General features: G+C 53.6%; 6 protein-coding genes; 4 read left to right on the top strand and 2 right to left on the bottom strand.

The window, feature by feature from the left end:
* Positions 1 to 513: 513 nt before the first annotated feature.
* On the top strand, positions 514 to 1,677 carry RCC_01054 (related to Muconate cycloisomerase 1; the record flags this gene model as incomplete). Its single annotated transcript, XM_023766294.1, has 1 exon — positions 514 to 1,677. One exon carries the CDS (start codon positions 514 to 516, stop codon positions 1,675 to 1,677), a length of 1,164 nt encoding a protein of 387 aa, XP_023622062.1.
* A 7,767-nt stretch (positions 1,678 to 9,444) lies between these two features.
* Positions 9,445 to 10,044, top strand: RCC_01053 (uncharacterized protein; the record flags this gene model as incomplete). Its single annotated transcript, XM_023766293.1, has 1 exon — positions 9,445 to 10,044. The coding sequence occupies one exon, from the start codon at positions 9,445 to 9,447 to the stop codon at positions 10,042 to 10,044; it is 600 nt and encodes a 199-aa protein (XP_023622061.1).
* A 480-nt stretch (positions 10,045 to 10,524) lies between these two features.
* On the bottom strand, positions 10,525 to 11,667 carry RCC_01052 (uncharacterized protein; the record flags this gene model as incomplete). The annotated part of the gene is made up of 1 exon (XM_023766292.1): positions 10,525 to 11,667. One exon carries the CDS (start codon positions 11,665 to 11,667, stop codon positions 10,525 to 10,527), a length of 1,143 nt encoding a protein of 380 aa, XP_023622060.1.
* A 531-nt stretch (positions 11,668 to 12,198) lies between these two features.
* RCC_01051 (uncharacterized protein) lies at positions 12,199 to 16,257 on the bottom strand (the record flags this gene model as incomplete). XM_023766291.1 has 3 exons in its annotated part: positions 12,199 to 12,839; positions 12,894 to 15,523; positions 15,812 to 16,257. 3 exons carry the CDS (start codon positions 16,255 to 16,257, stop codon positions 12,199 to 12,201), a joined length of 3,717 nt encoding a protein of 1,238 aa, XP_023622059.1.
* Positions 16,258 to 18,111: 1,854 nt separating this feature from the next.
* Positions 18,112 to 18,647, top strand: RCC_01049 (uncharacterized protein; the record flags this gene model as incomplete). XM_023766290.1 has 2 exons in its annotated part: positions 18,112 to 18,139; positions 18,352 to 18,647. The coding sequence occupies 2 exons, from the start codon at positions 18,112 to 18,114 to the stop codon at positions 18,645 to 18,647; spliced, it is 324 nt and encodes a 107-aa protein (XP_023622058.1).
* A 642-nt stretch (positions 18,648 to 19,289) lies between these two features.
* RCC_01048 (uncharacterized protein) lies at positions 19,290 to 20,483 on the top strand (the record flags this gene model as incomplete). XM_023766289.1 has 2 exons in its annotated part: positions 19,290 to 19,428; positions 19,480 to 20,483. The coding sequence occupies 2 exons, from the start codon at positions 19,290 to 19,292 to the stop codon at positions 20,481 to 20,483; spliced, it is 1,143 nt and encodes a 380-aa protein (XP_023622057.1).
* Between the last annotated feature and the right edge of the window lie 279 nt (positions 20,484 to 20,762).

Below are 20,762 nucleotides of genomic sequence, written 5' to 3'. Positions count from 1 at the left end.
CTTCGTCCTGGATATGAATCATGTAGAACTACAGAGGCCTAACTTATTCCTGACGAGAACGATCAACCAAGTGCAGTAGGTATGCTATCGCGAGACACCCTTGTCAGTCCGGATCAACTTTCTACCCTCTCAATTCGTTGACATTGCCGTTTCTTTCCGAACAACTCATGATTCACAGACTTGAGGGAGGGTGTTCTATCAACCGACGTACTACACATACTTTTCCCTCCCCCGAAGTCGTTCGCTCGTATTGCAGCACTGCGACTTTGTTCGGGTAGAACGGCATGGAGCATGATGATGCTGGTACCGGCCCGCGTACCTATATATTCCACGTCTCTGTTGGCGGGGTCGATTCCGCTTCCTCTTTCTTCCCCTCGGCACTTCACGTGTTGCAACCATTGACTTTGAACAACATCCACCTGATGAACAAAAGCATTGCCAAGTAATCAGCGTGTCCTGAGAGCGGAATCCTAGAATAGGCGCAATCACATCACAGACATATATCAAGAGACCATGGACTTCCTAGTAGGAACCTTCAACCACCCCTCCCTCTACCTCCTCCAATTCACCCCTCCCTCCCCATCTCAACCCTCCGCAACTCTCAAACTCCTCAAAGACCACCCCGCCATAGCAGGCCACTCCTGGCTCTCCCTCTCCCCGACAAAAGAATACCTCTACTGCACAGCCTGGACCACCAAACCCTCCGTAGCAGCCTACCACCTCAAATCCTCAGCCCGAGAAATCCAATTCCTCAATGCCAAACAGGTCGCTTCTCTTTCCGGCTATGTCTGCTCCAACTCCACCCACCTCTTCTCAGCAGGCGGTCCTTCGGGGGAAGTATTCCGTCTCGAAGCCGACGGCTCCATAGGAAACCTCGTCCAGACTCTGGATTTCGTCACCGATCAGGGCGAAAACCAATCTGAAAAGCGCGGAGAAGTGGCGCATGGAGATTTCGGCGGTCTGCGGCATGGAGCGCATAGTGTCGATCTTTCTCCCGATGGAAAGGCACTGTACATTGCAGATATCGGAAGGAATTGTATTTGGACGTATGCGGTAGTGCACTCCAAGCGAGGAATCCAGGAGCCCCCGTTGCGATTTGGGGGGAAGTTTAGGGCGCCTAGAGGAAATGATGGACCGAGGCATACTTGGCCGCATCCTAATGGGAAGATTCTATATTCTTTGCAGGAACATAGTAGTATGGTTGATGTGTTTTCCTTGGGAGAAGGTGGTGTGACGGAGTTGCAGCACGTCCAAGGAGCGGAGATTCTTCCGCAAGGAAAGAATTGTGGGGATTTCTGGGCGGATGAAGTGAGATATTCTACGGGACCTGATCCTATGAAACCGAAATATCTCTATGCTTCTACGAGGGGATTGTCCAAGGACACCAAAGGGTTCGTGGCGGTGTATCGGCTTCGGGAAGATGGCATGTTGGAATCGGAAGTTCCGGTGTATGTCTGGGAGACTCCTACGAGTGGGGGATTGGCGAATGCTATTGAGCCCGCGCCTTGGAGGGAGGAGTTTGGCGGGAAAGAGTACCTTGCAATGTGCGATAGTGAGGAAGGAGTTGTGTCGATGTTGGAATTTGATGGGGAGAAATTAGCGGAGGTTGCGAGGGTGGTGTTGGGAGTCACCGAAGAGGGCAAGGTCATTGGCGCAGCCACTCCTGTTTGGTTGTAAATGAGGTTGTTGATGATGGACTGTGTTGCTTATTTCGGCAGGTGAGGGATATGTTTTCTTGCTCTGGATGGCCTGGGGACCTTGATCCCATTCTGATAGGATGTCGTCTGATGAGCTGCGTCGTGCCACTAGGAGGTATCGTCTTCATCTCTGGGGAAACCTTCGGAGTTGGGAAGGACTTTAACCCTGATGAGTTTCTTGCGACATCACTTGCTGTGGGAGTGGGTCCAAGTCTTGTCTCCCTGTCCGACTTGTCGGTGAGAAGATATTAGCAATGAAACAGGCGAGAGGGTAGACAGACCTAGGGATATGAAATGGAACTGTGACTTTGATGACTCGTGATTCCAGAGCAACGGAAATGAATTTCAGCGGGGTTGGAGGAGGAGTCGTCTGATGATAGCTTTGTGACAACGTATGATATGCCCTGATCAGTGATGAGATATGCTTCGTGAATTTCAACAGATGAGCTKGAGAGTGTACATGCATCCTCACTCATCTTGATCACTCTGCAGGGGACTCAGGGATGCTGCGTTCATGGTTGTGATGCTAGGGGTCACGAGAATAGTGTCAAAGAATGACTGACATAGATGGAGGAGTGAGAGGATAGACATTGCTCGCTTTAGGAGCGAGGTTTCTGCGAGGCGGAAATGGTGTGGGAATGGGAGCGAGCTTGAATTGAGGAGTTGATGGAGTGACGGATTGCGGTCATAGATGAGTACACTAGACGTGTGGATTCGGAGCCTCGTGGGTGTCGGCCTTCGCGTCTGAGGGATGCATAGTCATATGATGTGGGTGGGAGGTTTAGAGCGACGGGGAGAGGAAGGACCAATCTGCCGGACGAACGATTCTCTGTAAAGGCGAGAGGTACATCCCCAGTCGTACACTCGGAAAAATCTGAGCGGCAAGTCCGATCCAATCCGCGTCAGTCGTCGACAGAATGGAGTGCGCATACTGGATGAAAACCTCCCTATTCCTTTAGCGTGTGTCCTGTGTGCGGGCCACAGTCTGTATTGGAGGCCGCTACTTCCAATTTCAATGTAGGCAGTGATGACAGGGAAACGGTCGTCGTAGATCCTCGACCAGGTCTCACATCCGATAACGATGTAGCATCCTTTCAGAGCTGTGCGGGAGTCAGAAGGTCTGGTTGTATAGCTCGTCGCCGCTGTTGCCGCCGGAACTTGGCAACGACTAGTCCCGCCGGTCCATAGTCCTTGATAGACGACGGTTCGACATACGGACGGCCGATCTATCTTGAGTCAAGGAAACAATGTTGGGTGAGTGCCTGCTCCAGAGGGCAGAGATGTTGGGTGAGCGGTTGCTTGATCCAGCGAGCCTACGTGTTGAAGTGAAAGGTCCTCTCTGTCGATCATTGTGGATCCATACCAGTTTGATCGTGGGCTCTTTATGCATACCACCGGAGCTTCAGCTTGCTAGCTTGCTGTAAGGCAGCGTTGAGATACCTTCAATCCCGTGTAAGTCGAGCAGTATCGTTGACGCCATGTGCTAACAACAAGCTGCGTTGTCTGCCGTCTCGGAGCGTGCTGTGACCTCGAGGCGATAGACAACATGAGAGATGGGAGCCACCCCTAGCCATCATCGATGCCTCCCACACGAGATGCCAGCTTCGAGCGTGCTGAACGACCATATCACAACCACTAGTCATCTACTTTGTGCGCTTTCGTTGGAAGGGACTTCTTACCAACGGCACTCATCACGGCTCCTATCCCTTCCGGCCTCTACAAGATATTCCCCCTCGAGGACAAACAGATGACTGTCCCCGACGACGGACTGCCACTAACGGTCGCTGCTACGCTGACGCTCAAGTACGGCAGATAGCCTCGAACTACGATGGTCACTACACGCATTAGCCACAGTGCCACACCGGACGCCTTCATCGACTAAGACGCGGCTCGGAAGTGAAGAGGGGGACATGACAACTCGGATACATCGTAGTAGCTAGCGGAGCCTTCTGAAGTCCTCGCAAAGCCCTCTAGCTGGGTAAAGGGGCGAAGAGACGATGCCTGTTAAACACTGGGGAACTCTGACCAAACGGCCGTCTTCTGGAAGCCAAAGCCGCCCTCAGTAAAGGGCGAATGTAGAGTAACATGATCATACTCTCGACAACAACAACAGCGCCCCCGAGTACTTCAACAGTACCGGCGTCGAGGGCGCTATATGTGGGCTTTTGGGAGAGACGTTAGCTTGATGGTCAGAAACGCGAATGTAACACATGGTGACTCTCCCAACCCATCAGATATCTAGTTACTGGTATCCTGTGGTCTCATCACTCTCCGATCCAAARATGGTCGCCGAAGCTCGCATACAGGGACGCCTTACAGGTTCCTCCTAGACCCACAGCATCACTCATGTTCATGAGAAATCAGTCGTCTTGATATACACCGAACTACAGATGAGCAAAGAAGCAGCACAGTCCGCTGGGACTTCGATGTAGGCAACCCAATATCAAGATTTCTTCCATCACGTCCCAAACGCTCATCTACGCTCTCAACCCACTCGTCCCACATGTCTTATCTGATGCGCCACATCTGAACCGAGCATACTTCTACAGTCTCGTCATCCAACGCAAAGTGCAGTCTGTAGCCATATTTTCAAATCCGGGTATATTGCGCATATATTGCGTCAAATTCTCGTCACTCACTTCCCGAGACGCTAGAGCAGCGAAGTGGTAAGCGAGGAGGAAGGCTAGGGCTATTCGGAGCTGTGGATACAGTAAACCGACGGAGTTGCCTCTACCTCCACCGCGACGGTGGGGCTGATGCGCCAATGTGGGTCCGGTAGGGATCTCCGCGCCGTCGCGAATGCACATGTTCCCAGAAACTCCAAAACCCCATTATGCAGGATGCCGGCAGGCAAGAAATCCTGGTCGCTCGGTGGCTGGTGATGATGAAGATGTTTGCACTACGCACCAGTCGTATGCTGCCACGCGACAAGTGGCAGCAGCGTCAAGCTGGTCTTGCTTTTGAGTGTGGTTGGTTGTGAAGGAGCGTTTTTTTTTTTGGTACGCGCCAAGCAATGTATGGTTTGGCATGTGACTATTTGGAATAAAAGGATAATGAAACATTTGAAAAAGATACTCAGCGTTTACTGGGAGATATGAAATGCGTGCGATGTCATACAATGGGGTAAGGAAAAGGGGCTCAACGTGAGGTGAGAAGGGAATAGGAGGCAGCAGAAATCGCCAMCATCGCACGCGTACGCGTCTGTCATGAAAACTTACTGGACCGGAAATCCAAGTTTGTAATGGGCTCTGAACACCCTCCTCAAGTGGTGGGTGGGTGGGTCGCGGTGGAGAGCGTCGCCATTACGCTCTGGCTCTAGGCGAAGACAGCGGAGGTATACCGAAGCCGTTCGTGGTTGGAACCCAATGTCTTTCGCCGAAGCACTAGCGATAGTGCCCGACATTACGACAGCTGGTGGCCATTGGCGCTTGATAGGAGCTGGAGTCCCTAAGACCCGCTCCTGCTGCCAGCTAGGCCCGCTATTCCTGCTCCCTTACCGGGCGCTAGACGCCTTACCTGGAGCTGTAGGAAGCGCTGTCTGTCGCATGCGTGACTCCACATGCTGCGCAGGCCATGTTCTTCGCGTCACATCCCTCAGCGGTATCCTTTACCCAGAGTGCGATGTAGCCGTGGGTAGGTCACGGCAGCACATCGCCTAGCGTAGACTAGCGGCTTCCTTGGGTGACCGCAGTCTGATGGCTCCGCCTGACTGATTGTAGTTTCTTCCTTCTTTTTCAGGTAGTTTGTAATGTGAATGCAGGACCCACGCGTCGGGAGTGTTGCTCGATCAGCGTGTGCTGTACGACGCAATGATGGGTGCAGTTCCACCACGCTCGCTAGACCGCATCTTTCCTCGTCGGATGGCAAGTTGTAATGAAAGAAGAGATTTGGAGGYGCGACCGTCCACCACCCCTCGGCTGTCGTCCTACGAATGTCGCCCGACCTTTATCGCTGTAGCCTGTGGGTTCCACGATGTTTACACACCAAGCTGCTAAGCCGTGGCGAGGATAGTCCTGGGCGTTGTATAATCGAAACCACACTATCGGCACGACGAGGGCAATGTCCCTGACACGCGAGAGACGCCCTCGAACTGCTCGCAACTGACAGCATCGGAACTCTGTCGCAGTCGAAGGGCACCTCCTTTTTGCCCATCGAGTTTTGTGCGACATGACGTTGATGGACACTGCGTCTCCTGGTCACCTTGCCCGGCTCTTCTCGATCATTCTCTGCGCGGCCCTAATCTCACTCCTTCGTCGACACGATTTTCGATCTCGTTTCTAATACTGCCTATTGTCAGCTATCCTAGTACAATTTCATGGGCAAGAGACCTTTGTCTCTGCTTGCGGGTGGGATTGCATTGTACGGCGACATGCCTTCCGAGTGGACGCTGAATGTTACCTCCTTTAGGCCTATTACCTCCCATCGCCGAGGCGGCGGACGCGCTGCTGACAGCAGATTGCTCACAGAMGCCGGCCTCAGTTCCCACAACATCGCTCCCAGAGTCGGTGACTCCAGCGAGAGCATTGACGCAGCACTTCTGTCTTAACGGCGTACAATTTAACCACCCACAGGTACAAGCGCGCTGCGCTGCATCCGCATTGGGAAAGATGTGTGCACGTGACGAGTAGCGAAAGCGGCTATGAGCCACGAATGTTTTCATCAAGGAGACCATCAAAGAGCTCTAGGAATTTGCGTCAGAGAAGGACTGATGTTGCCAAAGCTCGGACATGGCGAAACTATATTGCTAACCAACGTGATAGTTATCCGCGTAGCCGTCTCCGGCTTCAGGCATTTGATCCATTCACGGCAAATCTGGGGGCTTCCTAGGATTCTCAAGCCGGACGACAGACGACCTCAACGACATCCTTGTGCACAAAGTCGTGTGCTCCGTATTGCGCGCATTCCACACGGACTATGGTCATGCTGAATCTGGCAAATTTGGCTACACGCTCCAGCGAGGAAAGCTTACTCGTCGTGACCCTCGTGCCAAGTGGCATGCCGCCCGCGGAGACATGACCTTGCAGCTGGAGCAGCAGCAGCAGCAGCGTTCCCTCCTCACCTAACAGCTCTCACGGAGAAGTTCTAAAGTCAAAACAATTATGCAAAGTTCCAGATGAGCCGCTGTATCGGGACCAGATCTCTATGATCTGTATCGGCGATGTCAAGATATTGAGGTGTCGAATGGTGTATCGTCGATGAGCACTGGGAAAGTAGGTATTGAAACTTGAAAGTGTCAAATCATGCACCACGTCTTCGTCTTAAGGTACACTAAGGACGACATGCTACAATGCCTAGACGAAGGAATGCCTGCTATCGTGAAGTAATGCATGTCTGAAGATGCGAATGCAGCGTTGAAGCACGTCAGGCAGTTTTCCATCAAAACTTTTCGGMGTCGGAGGTCCAGCGCGCTGTTGAAAGGAGGCCAGCTAGCGTACATGTGTAAGCCACCTGACCTTGAGTGAGCACTGAGCGCATCAGYCCGATCAGTCGGCGCTCTGACTTCTGCTATTGCCTACATACAGGGCTACGCATGACCACGTGTGCATTCGTGTTTGGGCTATTGTAAATCTTCGCATACAATGTGCTTTCCATTTGCAGATAGCGTGGATATTGGCACATGTACAGTCATCAATGGCCCAATGCAAAATATATCTTCTTCATCCCAAGGGACAGGAGGACAATATGTATCGTCCCATACACCGCTCAAAAGCCGCAAGGCTCATCAGCCGTCTAATTAGAGCGTGCTTCAATTCTTCATTCGTCGAAAAGCGGCCAAATTCCATACGAGAACCGCCATCTCGTTTGGTTGTTTACAAAAACGCTTTGGTAGTCAGGCTTCCAATGCAGTCTTCCATGGTCCGATATTGTATCGTCGGATCCGAGAGCCGCGTATGAGATACTGCGTCTGATAAGGGAGTAAAGTCGACCTTGTTCCCACTTCAACATATCCCAGCAAGGGTCGCCGCCTTTTGAAGCAGCACCAGATGCACTCAAACACCAGTCCCGTCCCCTCATCATCCAAAACACTCCTCACTACTGCCGATCAGATGACTGTACTGCATTGCTAACCCGCCACCCGCTCGGACGTGCATCCGGCTGTGGGGTTCCGAAGGCTCGATAAATCTCGGAGTGTTGACCGAGGCCGCCATCACCATATGGGGCCCAATTTTTTTTTTCTACTCTCACTACTATTTGCTGTGCGCCTACGGACCTGCGGTACCTGCGCCTCTGCGACGCCAGTGGCACAACAGGCGGGTCGCACTAGCAAGGCTTCAACGGCTGTCTGATCCATTGTTGACATAATTTCCATCCTCTCTCAACGGCATCTCGATTCCCTCCTTACTCGTTGGATGAGCGTCTCAATGACAATGAGCCAAGATAGACGACCAATCGGCGGACAGGAGAATCAAGCATCAAGTGATGCACATTAAGTGTGGCTTCGACGTGGACGCAAGATCGTCTTCCAGGCGGTAGATCGCAAACATAATCGAGGCATCACCTTCCCTGCAGCTAGTCTCGACTCTCCGTCCAGTTGCATCTCCAGGCCGCAAGGCCTACCGCACTACTGTACTGCTAYCCGGACCAACAAGCCGTCTGATGTTGCCGCTTTACTGCTGCCTTTCGCGCTAAGCAAGGTGCGGGAAGGGCTGGTGTCCCAATCGCTCGGAGCCGCCTGGAGGAGCCGTGGCTCTTCGTGGATGAGAACAAGACAAGACGGAGTAACTAGCACCGGCATGATGACGGCGATGCCTCACTCCAGACTCGGCGCCTGACGGGTGGCCGTCACCCAGCTCATCGTGCAAGAGTCTCATTGCCGCCACCGCGCACGCCGATGACTTGCCCCGTCACCTGCTGGGGACGCGGCTGCAAGGTTCCTGCAAGGCTGCACCTTGCATCCACGATCCAACCATTACAGGGTCCACAGTCACGAGCCGAAGAAGGGAACAGACTCCGTGAAGCGCATCTTGGAAGCTGCCCAGCCTAGGCAATACTCTTGACTTCTGCCCGTCGTTCCAAAGGTGGGGCCAGGCACGTGTCGTAACGGAGGCGGATTACGCAAACCTCTTGTTTCGGAGCACGTTCCGGTGAAACCGTCGAAGGAATCCTGCAGAACATCGTGATGTTGGAGTCCTCGGTCATAGGCTCGAGGGCTTGTTCCGCTCCGCGTCCTTTGAGTGGCCTTGCTCGGCTGCTTCGAGGGCTCCGATAGCTGTACGGACGCACCAAGGGCTGGACTTTACGATCTCTGATCGTTCAACGCGATGCATCAGATGCACTTGTCGCCACACAACAAACACAACCTTTKGTCACCAGGCAGTGGACCCGCGTGGCACACAACTCTACTACATTCGGAGATAACAGCACCAATTGATCTGCCAATCTCGCGTCGATTTGTCGGGCCAGCGACACAACGTGAAAAATACCGTCCCCAGCCGATTTGCCTTCACGCTGTTCGATGCCGACTACTTGCGCACGTGCATAAGCTTGAAATTCTCTCTTCTACTACGACCTGACTGGTGATGGATCTTTGTTGGTAGCGCCCCACGCAATGCGCCCTCTTGCAGACTGCTGAGCATGAGGAACTAGGATGTCGACAGATGCATTCCACTGCATAACGATTGCCTTCCTGAGAGGCCCGCTGCTCTGAACGAGACTCTCATCCTTGTCACCAGACTCCAGGGCTCCTAATCGATACTGCTGCTAACCGCCGACATTCTCGTTAGAACTCCGTGTCCTATATCGAGCCATGGATAGTGGAAATGAGGCGGCCCGCAGGTCGGGAAGAATCCCAATCCACTTGCTTTTGACCACTGAAGTTGCTGCGCCCAGCCAGCAGCAGGAAGCAGCGACCAGCATCCCTCCGAAAGATCCACCCATCTCTTCACCACTGCCGATGTCAGCTGCCCAGTCGAGTCAGGCGAGAAGTGAGCTCGCGTATACGGAGTACACTCCTCTGCAACCACGCCCTTACTCCGGAGACACCGCCCGTGCTGATGCGGCGAGCACGAGTCCTCCCTGGTCCCCCACCGACCCCATGAGCAGGAGACCCCGGGCCCCTCGACCATTGTACAGTGAAGAGCAAAAGTTCTTCATCATGTACGCGCGCATCATGCGGGATCAGAGCTGGCCCGAGATCGAAGACCGGTTCGCCGAAATCTTTGGCCAGCGTTCCAAGGGAGGTTTGACGTCGGTCTACTACCGCGCGAGAAAGGACTGGGGCCTCGCGGAGGTGTTGAAGAGCGGACCGGGCACCTTCTCTGCTGACTGTCGCGAGGTGGAGCTTCGGGCCGGGAATTTCTCCAGGGCCTTTCTCATTCAAATCGGTTACCTCCCACCGAGCAGTTGACGCCATCCCAGGCGATCCCACACTCCACCGTATTTCCCCTACCACGGCATCCTCCATCCATATTCACACCAAAACCGACAGAGGAGCACCTTTCAGAGGCCACGAAAGGCACTAGCAGTGTCAGCAGCACTATACTAGGGAGGGAGCCGCACAGAGAAGCAGACCGAGATGAGTCCTGCGTGAAAGGCAGACTTGACGACGAAACGAGCACGACGGCGACGAGGCTGACGGCCTTGCTAGCGCACGAATACGGGGACGAGCTTCGAGACATGAGGGAGACCCACGCCGTCCCGCTGCTGTGAAGCGGGACACGGGAAGCGCAAGGTTTCACTCAGAGTTGCTGGAAGGGGCCATGCATTTCATCCGGCCGGAGCTGGCGCCAGAGACAATTTTGCTGACAGCGAGCGAGCTACTCTAACCCAATTATTCCTCATTTGCAACAGTGTGTCAAACAGTCAGAAACGCAATCGTCCGCGGCAGCTAGAGTAGCTGCGACGACATCTTCTTCCACGGATGCATCTGACGGTCATACTCCTCGTCGGAGAAGTTTCCAGTATCCTCGTCCCACTCTTCATCATCTGCAGCGCCGCGAGAGCGGAAGCCGTGATCATTGTTGCGACCGAATTCATCGTCAGACGCCAACTCCTCGTCAGGGTAGTCGGCGCCATACCAGTCTTCGGCATTCTCGTCTTCCTCGTCGCTGTTCCAATCCTTATCGCTCGGCTCGTCCTCGAGATACGTCTCCCACACGTCTTGGTCCTCCTCGGTGATGACTAGATAGCCCACGTTGCCGAGAGAGTCATACGCAGTCGCCTGCACAGCGCCATCGCTAGAGCTGGGTGCGAGGATGTAGGTGTCGTAGACATAGTCAGCTTCGTCCTCCATCTCCGCATCCCCGTCCGCATCGGCATTTTTAAAAACATTACGTAACGCACTCTGTCGGTGCAGTTCCCGGCTCCGCTGTGCTGGTAATTTGGGAATAGCGGTGATTTTTGGGTTGGATTCCTTGGCGACGACTTGCTGYGCGTACTCATGCAGACTGTTCGCCACAGCGTTATCGACCTGCGCATTACGCGCCCTGGTGGGGAACGTGACATTGCCACTGATATTCACCGCTGCCTTCCGCCCCGGACGCTTCAGGGGTGCTTCAGGGTTGGAATATGGTTTGCTCGGACTCATTTCTTGCTTGCTGAAGTCCGGGATGGACCGCATCCTACTTGGCTGCCGAATGCTTCTCTCGACGAACGTAGCAACGCCTTCGGTCTTCCGCTTTTGCCTCTTGGATCCAGAGCCAGTGGGTTCCAGCATTGCCGGCCGCTTGAGATGGAACGTTCTGCGCTGCTTGACGTCTGATTGACATGGCCCGTGGCTTGCAGACATGTTCCCTCCCTCTCCCCCTCCCTCTCCGTCTCCCTTCCCTCTAGTCACGCGCTCTGGTTGGGCCGTTCCACTCTTCAATCCCGCCTCTTCCACTTGACCATCGTCTTTGTTGTCCTTCTGTCGTACGTATTGAATCTCGCCAATCCCGCCTTGTTGCCTCTTGCCCGGCCGCTCCAGCAGCAAGGCATCAGGCGCGTGTTCCCCACGCTTTCGCTTGATACAAACAACCGATGGGCCAGACATTTTGTTCTTCTTTCCAATGTTTCGTCACAAGCTGACGTTGAAAGTGTGCAACTCTTCCGCAAAGCTACCAAGTCGCGGCGCTTACTCGATCTGTCGTGACTGGTCCCGAAGGCTGCGCACCTTCCGGAAATTCCGTTCAGCTAGTTCGATCGATGAATGTGTCTTAATAGTCTGTTGAGGAGATCCTTTGCGTGTGTGGCAGWCGGAGGGATGGTCTGAAGTTCGTCGTTGGTGCCTTGCGACCCCAAATTCCTCTTTCGCCGGTCCAGATACGTCATCTTCTATAGGTTTCGCAGTTTATTTGTTCACATGCAAATCCCAGACGCACAAACAACCGCAAGGATGTATCAGCACGTAGAAAGGGAGTGAACAACTCGGGGAAGGGTTACAAAGCGTCTATCTGGTGACATCGAAGGCGTCCAAACGCGATGTTTTCACTGCTTTGAAGTGACAAAACTCGATAAAGATCSTAACAACCAATTCGCTCAAACGCTATGTAATGAAAGAACCAAAGAAATGCCGCTTCGCTGTTCAGTCCGTCGCTCTTCCCTTCGCCACTTTACTCTGCACAGCGTCTTTCAGGGCCTGTAGCCTCTCCTCTGTGGTTCTGATAGCCTCGCTCATCTGTCTTCCCTCCATCCTCTCATCAGCGAGCCTCTTCCCCATGCTCTGCATCCTCAACACCTTTTGCCGCTCAGGGTAAGCTCCTTCCCCGAGCCCCACGCGATCATCTAGCCAATCCCAGAGCGCGTTTTCTTCTCTCTGCCAGATGGCCTCATAGGCCGCCATGCGTTCCAGACTGTACCCGTGCGAGCCAACAGCGGAAGAACCTCGACCTGCTGAGAAGAACCAATTGTAGGCCAGGAGCAAGAAGAGTGTGATAATGATTACTTGAGAAGTAATCAACGGTCCGATGATACCAATTATAGGATCCAGAATCTGTCGAACCGGTTCCAGAGGACCCCAGCCGCTGGACTGTTGCACTGCCGCATTTGCTGCGTCGCGCTTTGCGGCCGCGCCATCAACATCAAAGACTTCTTTCTTGTCTCTCCGCTTGCCCTTGCGAGCTATGCCTTTGACGGGAGGTTTGGCGGTCACAGCCGCTTCTATTGCTGTGATGATGGCCTTGACGTAGGCGATCTGACCGTCGTTTGCACCTTTCTCAATGGGTCCTTTGCACATAATTAGCGAGTTTCTCTCCCGTCAACCAATCTTCATGGACACACCTTTCAGCCAACTCTTGCCAGTCCACTCAATCGTACACGTCGCAATCATACGCGTAGAATTTCCCGGTCCCCACATTAGACAGTACCTCGTTTTAGTCGTGAACACATTGCCGCTGGGAACATCTGGTGTCTGAGTACTGCAGTCGATCGAGATCGACTTTTCTAGATCAAAAGCCTTCACRGTATTCGTCGTTATACACTTCGTCTGTCGCGGCCCAACAGGTGCGTTCAGAGGCTTGATGTAATCAAATGTAAAACTCGGGTGCTCGTTGTCCAGTCCAGTCTTGTCATCCACATAGTTGAGCTCTCTCGACTTTTGATCTTCCACGAGCCACTTGCGCATGAAAGCGCCAGATGCCGGGCCGAACATCATCGAGTAGACCTTGCCCAGCGGTGCTGGAATGATGGTATCGGTCAAAGGCCGGTCGTAATGCTCTCCCGGCTCTGTGCACTGCGTAGGCTCATGCGTGGGCGCTCCAGGGAAGTCACTGCTGACAGCCGCACCGGTAACAACAGCGTCCGTCGCCTCCAACCCACGCGGAGCTGCGCCGGCCGGAGGCGAAGATGGCCCCAATGCGTTGGCGGACGGCTTTCGGCTGATTGTATGGTCGCCGAGCTCGCTCTCAACATGACTCGCCAGCATTCCAGCGTCCGAAAAGCTTCCCGCATCGTCATCATCGTCTTCGTCGTACACCTCATCATCGGTGACATCGTCCATATCACCATCGGAGAGCTCGGCTTCTGCCACCTCGGTCCGGTCTCCTGTACCGCCTTCGTCCAACTGCACGCCATTCAGGGAGCTCTTCAGATTGGGGTGACTGATCTTCCAGATCCCTATTAGAAGTTCATATGTCGAGTCTCGGGCGACGAAACTGGCGAAGGTATTCCGAGCGTTGAGTGTAGAAATCACAATGGCGTTTGGGAAGATCATAGCAGTGCTCTTCTTCTCCACAGACACCACTTCGTCGAAACTGATGACCAAGTTCGTTACCCATCCGAGGATGTTGCTGGAAAAGCAGATGTGGCCCTCGGATACGTATAGACGGCCGTGTAGGAGAATATCACGTTGCAGCGCGGCGCTGTAGTCCTCGATCAGATAGTCATCCTCCGGCACACTCCGGAACAATTGATGAAAGTCTTTGTTGCGCTTGTTGCTAGCGACAGCAAATCCAGTAAGTCTGTGTCCAAGACCATTCATGGCCGGATTGGCTAGCCCAGAGCTGCTGTTGATGATAGCGGCAGCGATAGAATTGGACGTTGCCTGCGTGGCCGAGCTGGACCTGTGCTTCCGTCGTCCACTCATTTTACTCCGGACGCTACCCGATCGTTTGACTCCACCGGAACTGCCGTTGATTACGGTTCTCGGTGGAGTCTGCTCGCCTACTGATGTCAGCCGGTCAACAGATGCCACCGACCCGGGACGGCCGACAGTCYCGCCAACCACCGAAGGAGCCGGCTTTTCATATGCGGATGAGACAGCACGGGCAGCGGCCTCTTCCTCTGCCTTCTTCGTGCCTTGTCCGTTCTGAGACTGGGCATCGTGCTCTTGCAACTCTGCGGCGGACGGCATAGTCGCCTCGCTCTCCCCCTCGWCAATGCCGAGATGGCTGAGGCTAAGACTGCCCTTGCCGAGTGTCTCTACCGCAAGAACTGTCTTCTCTCGCCCGACAGGTGCCGTTGCCGGCCTGCTATCTGGCCCAGGGATCACTTCCTCCGTAGCCGATGTGTCTGCTGATATCGTGCCAGTCGGTTTGCTCTTTTGCGCCGGTCCGATAGTGCTGGTAAACTGGGCACCTGCCTTTTGTGCCACGGAGAACACCGAGGAAAAAAAGCCTGTTGTCGGGGCGGGAGAAGATAGCGTTCCGCCTGGAGTTTTGGTTTCTTCTAGCGTGGGCGGTAGAGGCGCGTTGCTGGAAGACGATAGTTTGCCTGGAAATGTGGCGGATTGCGCTCGTCGGTGCCGTATGCTGTCGACCGAGTTTAAGCTTCGTGCCGCTGGTGAAGTGAATGTCTTTGCGACTGTCGGAAAATCGGCATGTGTATCGATGATGGGTGTTGGTGGGGTTACGAGGGTGGTAGGTGGCTCGTGGAGGTTCTGCGGCGTGGAAGGAATGTCGGTTTGAATGGGCGTTTGCTTCGGAGTTGCTGGCACTTGCTTCTTTCCTGCCTTGCTGCTACTTTTGACGTCGTCTTTTGAAGGAAGCGACAGGGGAACGTCGTGATCGCTCGAAGCCTGTGTATTTACGCTATTTCTTCTGCCGGATGACTTGAAGATGCCTCCCAAGCCTCCGCCTCCGCCTCCGCCTCCGCCTCCCCCTAACGCCTTGGCCGGCTCGATCTCCCCACCGGATTTTTTACGCGGGAGCGTCCAGGCACTGCGGAGCTTGCCACTGGGTGACGAGCTGCGATCGGGTAATGAGGTGGAAGAGGTGTTGTTGGGCTCCACGATGCGGGGAAATGAGTGTTCAATGGTGGGCAAGCCGGCGGTGGGTAACGTGTTGGTCAAGGTGTGCACGTCCTGGCCGGGCAGGACGTGACTTGTCTGGGCGTTGATCTCTGGAGACGACAAAGTCAAGTACCCTTGATGAGACTGGCGGGGAAGTATGGATGGCCTGTTGCCTGTGATATCGCTGCGAGGATGTCAACAAAGAAGAGCGTGCCTGTCAAGGCGGCGGCGGCAGAGCAAGGATCTGGGCAATATCGTCTTGCTGGACCTGCCAGTGGACAAAGAGTGGACCGCTGATCTAGCACCGAGTATGCGAATGCAGATATGCCAGAGGGTGGAACGTGGACGGCGTGGCATGGCACATGCGTGTTGCGTTGCTGGCGATCCCTGCGTCGTTCTCGGTCCGTGCCGAAACCTACCATTTGCGAAGGGCGTTGTTTGCGAAGGGAACGATGGTGAAGGAAGCACTCACCCATCTGGATCTGATCGTTCATCATCAGTCAATAGACTGCTGCGTCCGCTTTCATAGTCTGACTGATTCCCCCYGATCCCACTGRCATCCAGTCTGGAGTCCATGCTGAAACTGCGCTCCGAATCAACATCGGCAACCTTCAAACCCTTCTTCACCCGGTGCTTCGTTTTGGATACCAGCGTGGACAAACGTCGCGACTCGTCACTACCACGGCGTCCCCGGTCGCTGACAGAGTGCCGACGCGTGCGTTCTTTGACCTTGCCCATGGCGGATTCCATCGATGCACGAAGCCCACTGCTCTCCACCGTGGCTCCTTGGGTTATCCCAGCGCCATTGTCGGAACTGCTGGCCAGCGAAGTGGTTGAAACGCCAGGAGAATCCTTGTCTTTGTCTTTGCGAAGCAGCTTGGACAGGCCCAACGGCGTGCCTCGTGGCGCCGTTTCCATCGCAAAGCTTCAACTCGGAGGTTGGAAACTTCTCAGCGATGCTTCGAGTTGACTCGAATGCAGACAATTTGTGATCGCAGCTTTCATGTGCTCAATCAAGCGTCCCCGGGCTGGACAATTTGCCGCCTAGTGGATGCTGCGACTATTCCGGACTCCAAATGCTCTGCAGGTGAAGGCACATCGACTCGTGCTAGTTACCTTCTCCACTCTAGTACGCGGATGAGTCCAGGAAGGCCGTCAACAAGTGGAAATCTGGGCATTCTGGTGTTGTTGACACGAGGTTATCGTACTGCCGTCCAGAGTTGTGATCCTTCCGGTTGCACAAATGCGCGTCATCTTTGTCAGCGATTCGGTTAAAACTTCGCTTCCCCCTTCCTTGCTTCGACTTTCAACACCAAGCGACGTCGACTACCAGAGAGTTTCATCACAGACAGCGAGGACCTGATGATGGAGAAAGTACACATATCGCAAAATTTTCCTCCGTATGGGTTCTCCCACCCGAATTCGCGAATTGACTCCCACATTACCGCGTCTCGACGCATCGGAATGAGATGCGCCGCCCAGAGAACTCCAGATTAAGCTGGCCTTTGGGTCATTTCAGTCACTCGCCTCTTGACTGAACCTTATGGCACTCCAATAGGCGAGAAATATTTGTACGACATCGCTCGACTTGTCTTCAGGCGTCGTTGGCGCCTTGCCAGAAGGAGACACTTCTAGTCCAGCAAGCACCACGGTCTCGGTACGAGGAATCCAACGTGGCAATGCACGTGAGCCCGGAGCACTGACCCATTCCGGATTGTATGCCTGTCAATGGCACGGCCATGCGCTGCGCTGGAAGTGTTGACTGACTACTCGGGATCGGAGGCTTCCTTCGATTGTTCGCTCTTTCTGTACCTATTAGGGGTGATTTGGACTCGCGGCACACCTTCAACACGGACAAACCTGCTTGATACAGACCAACGCTCCCTCATCACACTGTGTCTCGAGCTTCGAAGCACAGAGTATTTGGGCTGGGCGWTACCCGGCAGGCTGAACCAATCCTCAAACGTAGCAAGGCCTGCTACCTACAATATCCTACCACGCCGGACTGCCCCTTTGGTGATTCAACTCGCACCAACTCCCCTGTTGCTTCGCTTCGCTGTTGAGTGAGAAGTCTATCGCATCCAACAAGAACTTTACTCCCAATAGAGAATATCATACGAATCAACACCAACGTGGTCTGATCACATTCTGGATTTATGGACATTGCGGCGGAACGTTTTCGCGAGAACCAAGACCAGATCAATAGCAAAGTCGTACGCATTGATCGTGCGGGTGATTGCACTACATTCGTCCATCGATGACCCCAATGGAAGCTTGCGGAACCACATACATATTCACAAATTTTGAGGGCCTGGAGCGTCATGTTGCAAGAGCCAGTGGTTCATGCCAAGCCACTCAACATATTCGACGAAGGCTACCACACCGCAATATTCTACCACGTTCAGAACAGTGGTCGATGACCTGGCGCGCTGAAATGGTTGCTATTGCTCCACTTCTTTCCACGAGTCACCAGAAATGCGTGTCAAAACTTCGTCTGGTAGTTCGATGTGGATTGGTTCAGCTATTGGAGTGTTCCTCCCAACGGACCATCGACCTCCTGGCAGGACGCTTAAATATCTTTTCGCTGTCGCGTTGGTGAAAGCCAGCCACTTTACAACAACAATTAACGAAAGCACGACAACACGACAACACGACAACACGACAACAAACGCTCCGATGCACTGCCTCTCATATCTTGCCATGGCCGGCGCTGTCGCCGCAGCCCCATTGCCTGCACTTGTATCGAGAAGCGGAGCAGTTCACACAGGTGTAATGACCTACAACCTCGATTTCAGCTCCAGTATGTCAACTCATCGTAAAATTACACTCCCAATAATGGGTTGGAGACCTCATCCCTGTCAAAATCCTTGATTGAAGATGGCCCGCGGCAGGTGCCCTCGGAGAGCCATTAGAGTCTCCGCAACCAGCCGGAGGCAGGGTGTTGTACAAACACAACCACACTCACCCAACGGGTTCTACTTTGGAAGCCAGAAGACTGACTCTTAGCCTTAGATGCTTGCAACATTCCAGTCACTGGGATGGACGTTGCCATTAGCGCTGAAACCTTCGACCCACATTCTCCACTGACCGGCGGCATTGCCAATCCCAACCGTAACAGTCTTTGCGGGAAGACACTACAAATCACCCACCCGACGACTGGCGCTCAGGTCATGGCAACAATCGTCGACCGCAAGGCGTCCGGAAGCCCAGAAGCCATCGATGTGAGCCAGTCTGTGTTCGCAGCTCTTGGTGTGGACAGTGCGCTTGGCCACTGCGAGGTCACGTGGGCTGAGCCCAGTTACCCTTAAAAAGCAGCCTCTGGTCGTAGAGGCCGAGAGCATGCTGGCACCAAGAAGGTGTGCGAAGCTTTCGAGATCCTCAGAGGGAATAGGAGCAATTGACTACGCTGGAAACGCGCTTCCAGTGGACAAATGGAGGATTGATTATTGCTTAGGTGTCCCGTCTCGAGACGCCACCAAAATCTGACATAGCATGWAGATCGATCGTCGTCGACCATAGATGATACAGGCTTCAGATAGATTGCAAAGCAGTTCAATTAGACCTCGAAGAGAGAGATGGTGGCATGTTTCCGAAACGACAGGCGGCACCTCATTCGCAACCTCCGTTCCTACGCGCGATTATCAAACCGTGATAAGTCGCATGTAAACGTAGGTGAATGACAAGAGCGGTATCGCACCCTTGTCTAAGGCACTGTATCACTAGTAATTTAGCCGGCGGAAATTTCGACGTCACTCTTGATCCACCTAGACTAACAACCCCGCTATTGTACTCCGTACACGCTACATTTCAAGTGCACTTCTTAGTCTCTTGGTACCTTAAGCGAGGCAGAGGCGTCGGTGCAACTAGTCGGTATATGAAATGGACTATAACGACGCTGTAGCTGCCCATCGGGTCACCTTCGCGCAAAATCCGATACTTTTTCTTCAATCATGAACGTCACTAGCATCTGTCTGCRAGGCCAAAGCGCTGTTTTCAGTGCCCTTCCTGCCGCTTACACTAATGTCAGTGCCGTCTTCTTGGGCAGCAATCTGCCTGTGATACCTGGAAACTGGGAGAGTGGTCCAGTTGGTGAGTCCCGTAGGCCGGCATCATGTGTGTACGAGTGTTGACTTGTTGTAGCCTCAGCTTTCTACGACATTGTACCAGAGGAGCCTTGCGTTGCCAGTTTTCTGGAAGAGGCCAAAGGTGCGGACTTCATCGCCTTCGACGACTCCTTCTTTGATGTTATTGGCGCATCAGCCAAGCTTGAAAAGATCCAGTCATTCCCGAAAGAGTTGAACCACGTCCATGAAGCGCCTGTCTGGTTGGCCGATACAAATGAGCTGCTGTATAGTGACACTACAGTCACAGATGGATATCTATACGCCCTCAATATCGACACGTTCGAAGTCCGTCAGGTCGACTTCACCCCTGCTCTTTCGAATGTCAATGGAGGTACCCTTCACAGCGATGGCCGAGTCTATATAACGACAAATGGCGGTCCCGTTCGTGGAATATATGCCTTGAACCTCACGACATCAACTGTCGAGCCTATCGTTAACAACTACCGTGGGCGCCACCTCAACAGCCCCAACGATCTTATCTTCGACAGCCAAGGCAACCTGTACTTTACTGATCCAACCTATGGTATCGACAATGGCTGGAAAGACGTCCAGCCAGCCGAGCTTCCCATGGCAGTCTACCGTATGGACGCCAAGACAAAGTCTCTTATTGCACTCACTGTCGGCGTCGTAACTAAGCCTAACGGACTTACCCTGTCTCCCGATGAGAGAACACTCTACGTTTCTGACACCAACTCAAGCGGCAATGCTCTTGATAGTCAGCGCGGTATCTGGGCATTCGATAACCCTGAAAAAGGCGGTCCCCTACAGAACCCGAGATTGGTGCATCTTCTTGAGGGAGGAGCTCCAGATGGTATGCGTACGACCAAGAGTGGTCTGTTGTTCTCGGGAGTTTACGGTGGGGTGGATGTCGTCGATCCCGTCACTGGCCTGCTGCTTGGGAGGATCAACACACCAGATGATGTTATATACAACGTGCAAGCCGCGAAAGGAAAGGGCGCTTGGCTGTTCACAGGGAGGGACAACATATACAAGGCGACGATCGTGGAGGAGGGAGCATGATCACAACTTTTGTGTGTACGAGAAATCTTGTTCGGCATTTGTGAGACTGTGAGGGTTGCCTCATATCAATTGTCTGTAGCTGAGTTGCCGATAGGAAAGCCTTTGGTCAACCAAGGGCAGAGATTATTGGAGCTTGCCGACTCTTCTCGCGATCAAGCGACTACCACGCTCACGGACCGTGGAATACACCGACTCAAACAAGCAGTGTTACGGAGAGCAAACTGTCTTGTCGAATGTTGTCTCCTCGACTGTGACGTTGGTGTTGTAGAAAGAACATCA

Source organism: Ramularia collo-cygni (genome assembly GCF_900074925.1).
Source record: "Ramularia collo-cygni strain URUG2 genome assembly, contig: RCC_scaffold01, whole genome shotgun sequence".
Lineage (NCBI taxonomy): Eukaryota > Fungi > Ascomycota > Dothideomycetes > Mycosphaerellales > Mycosphaerellaceae > Ramularia > Ramularia collo-cygni.
Note: the sequence above shows the minus strand (reverse complement) of the source record. Positions and strands in the feature narration are given on the sequence as shown.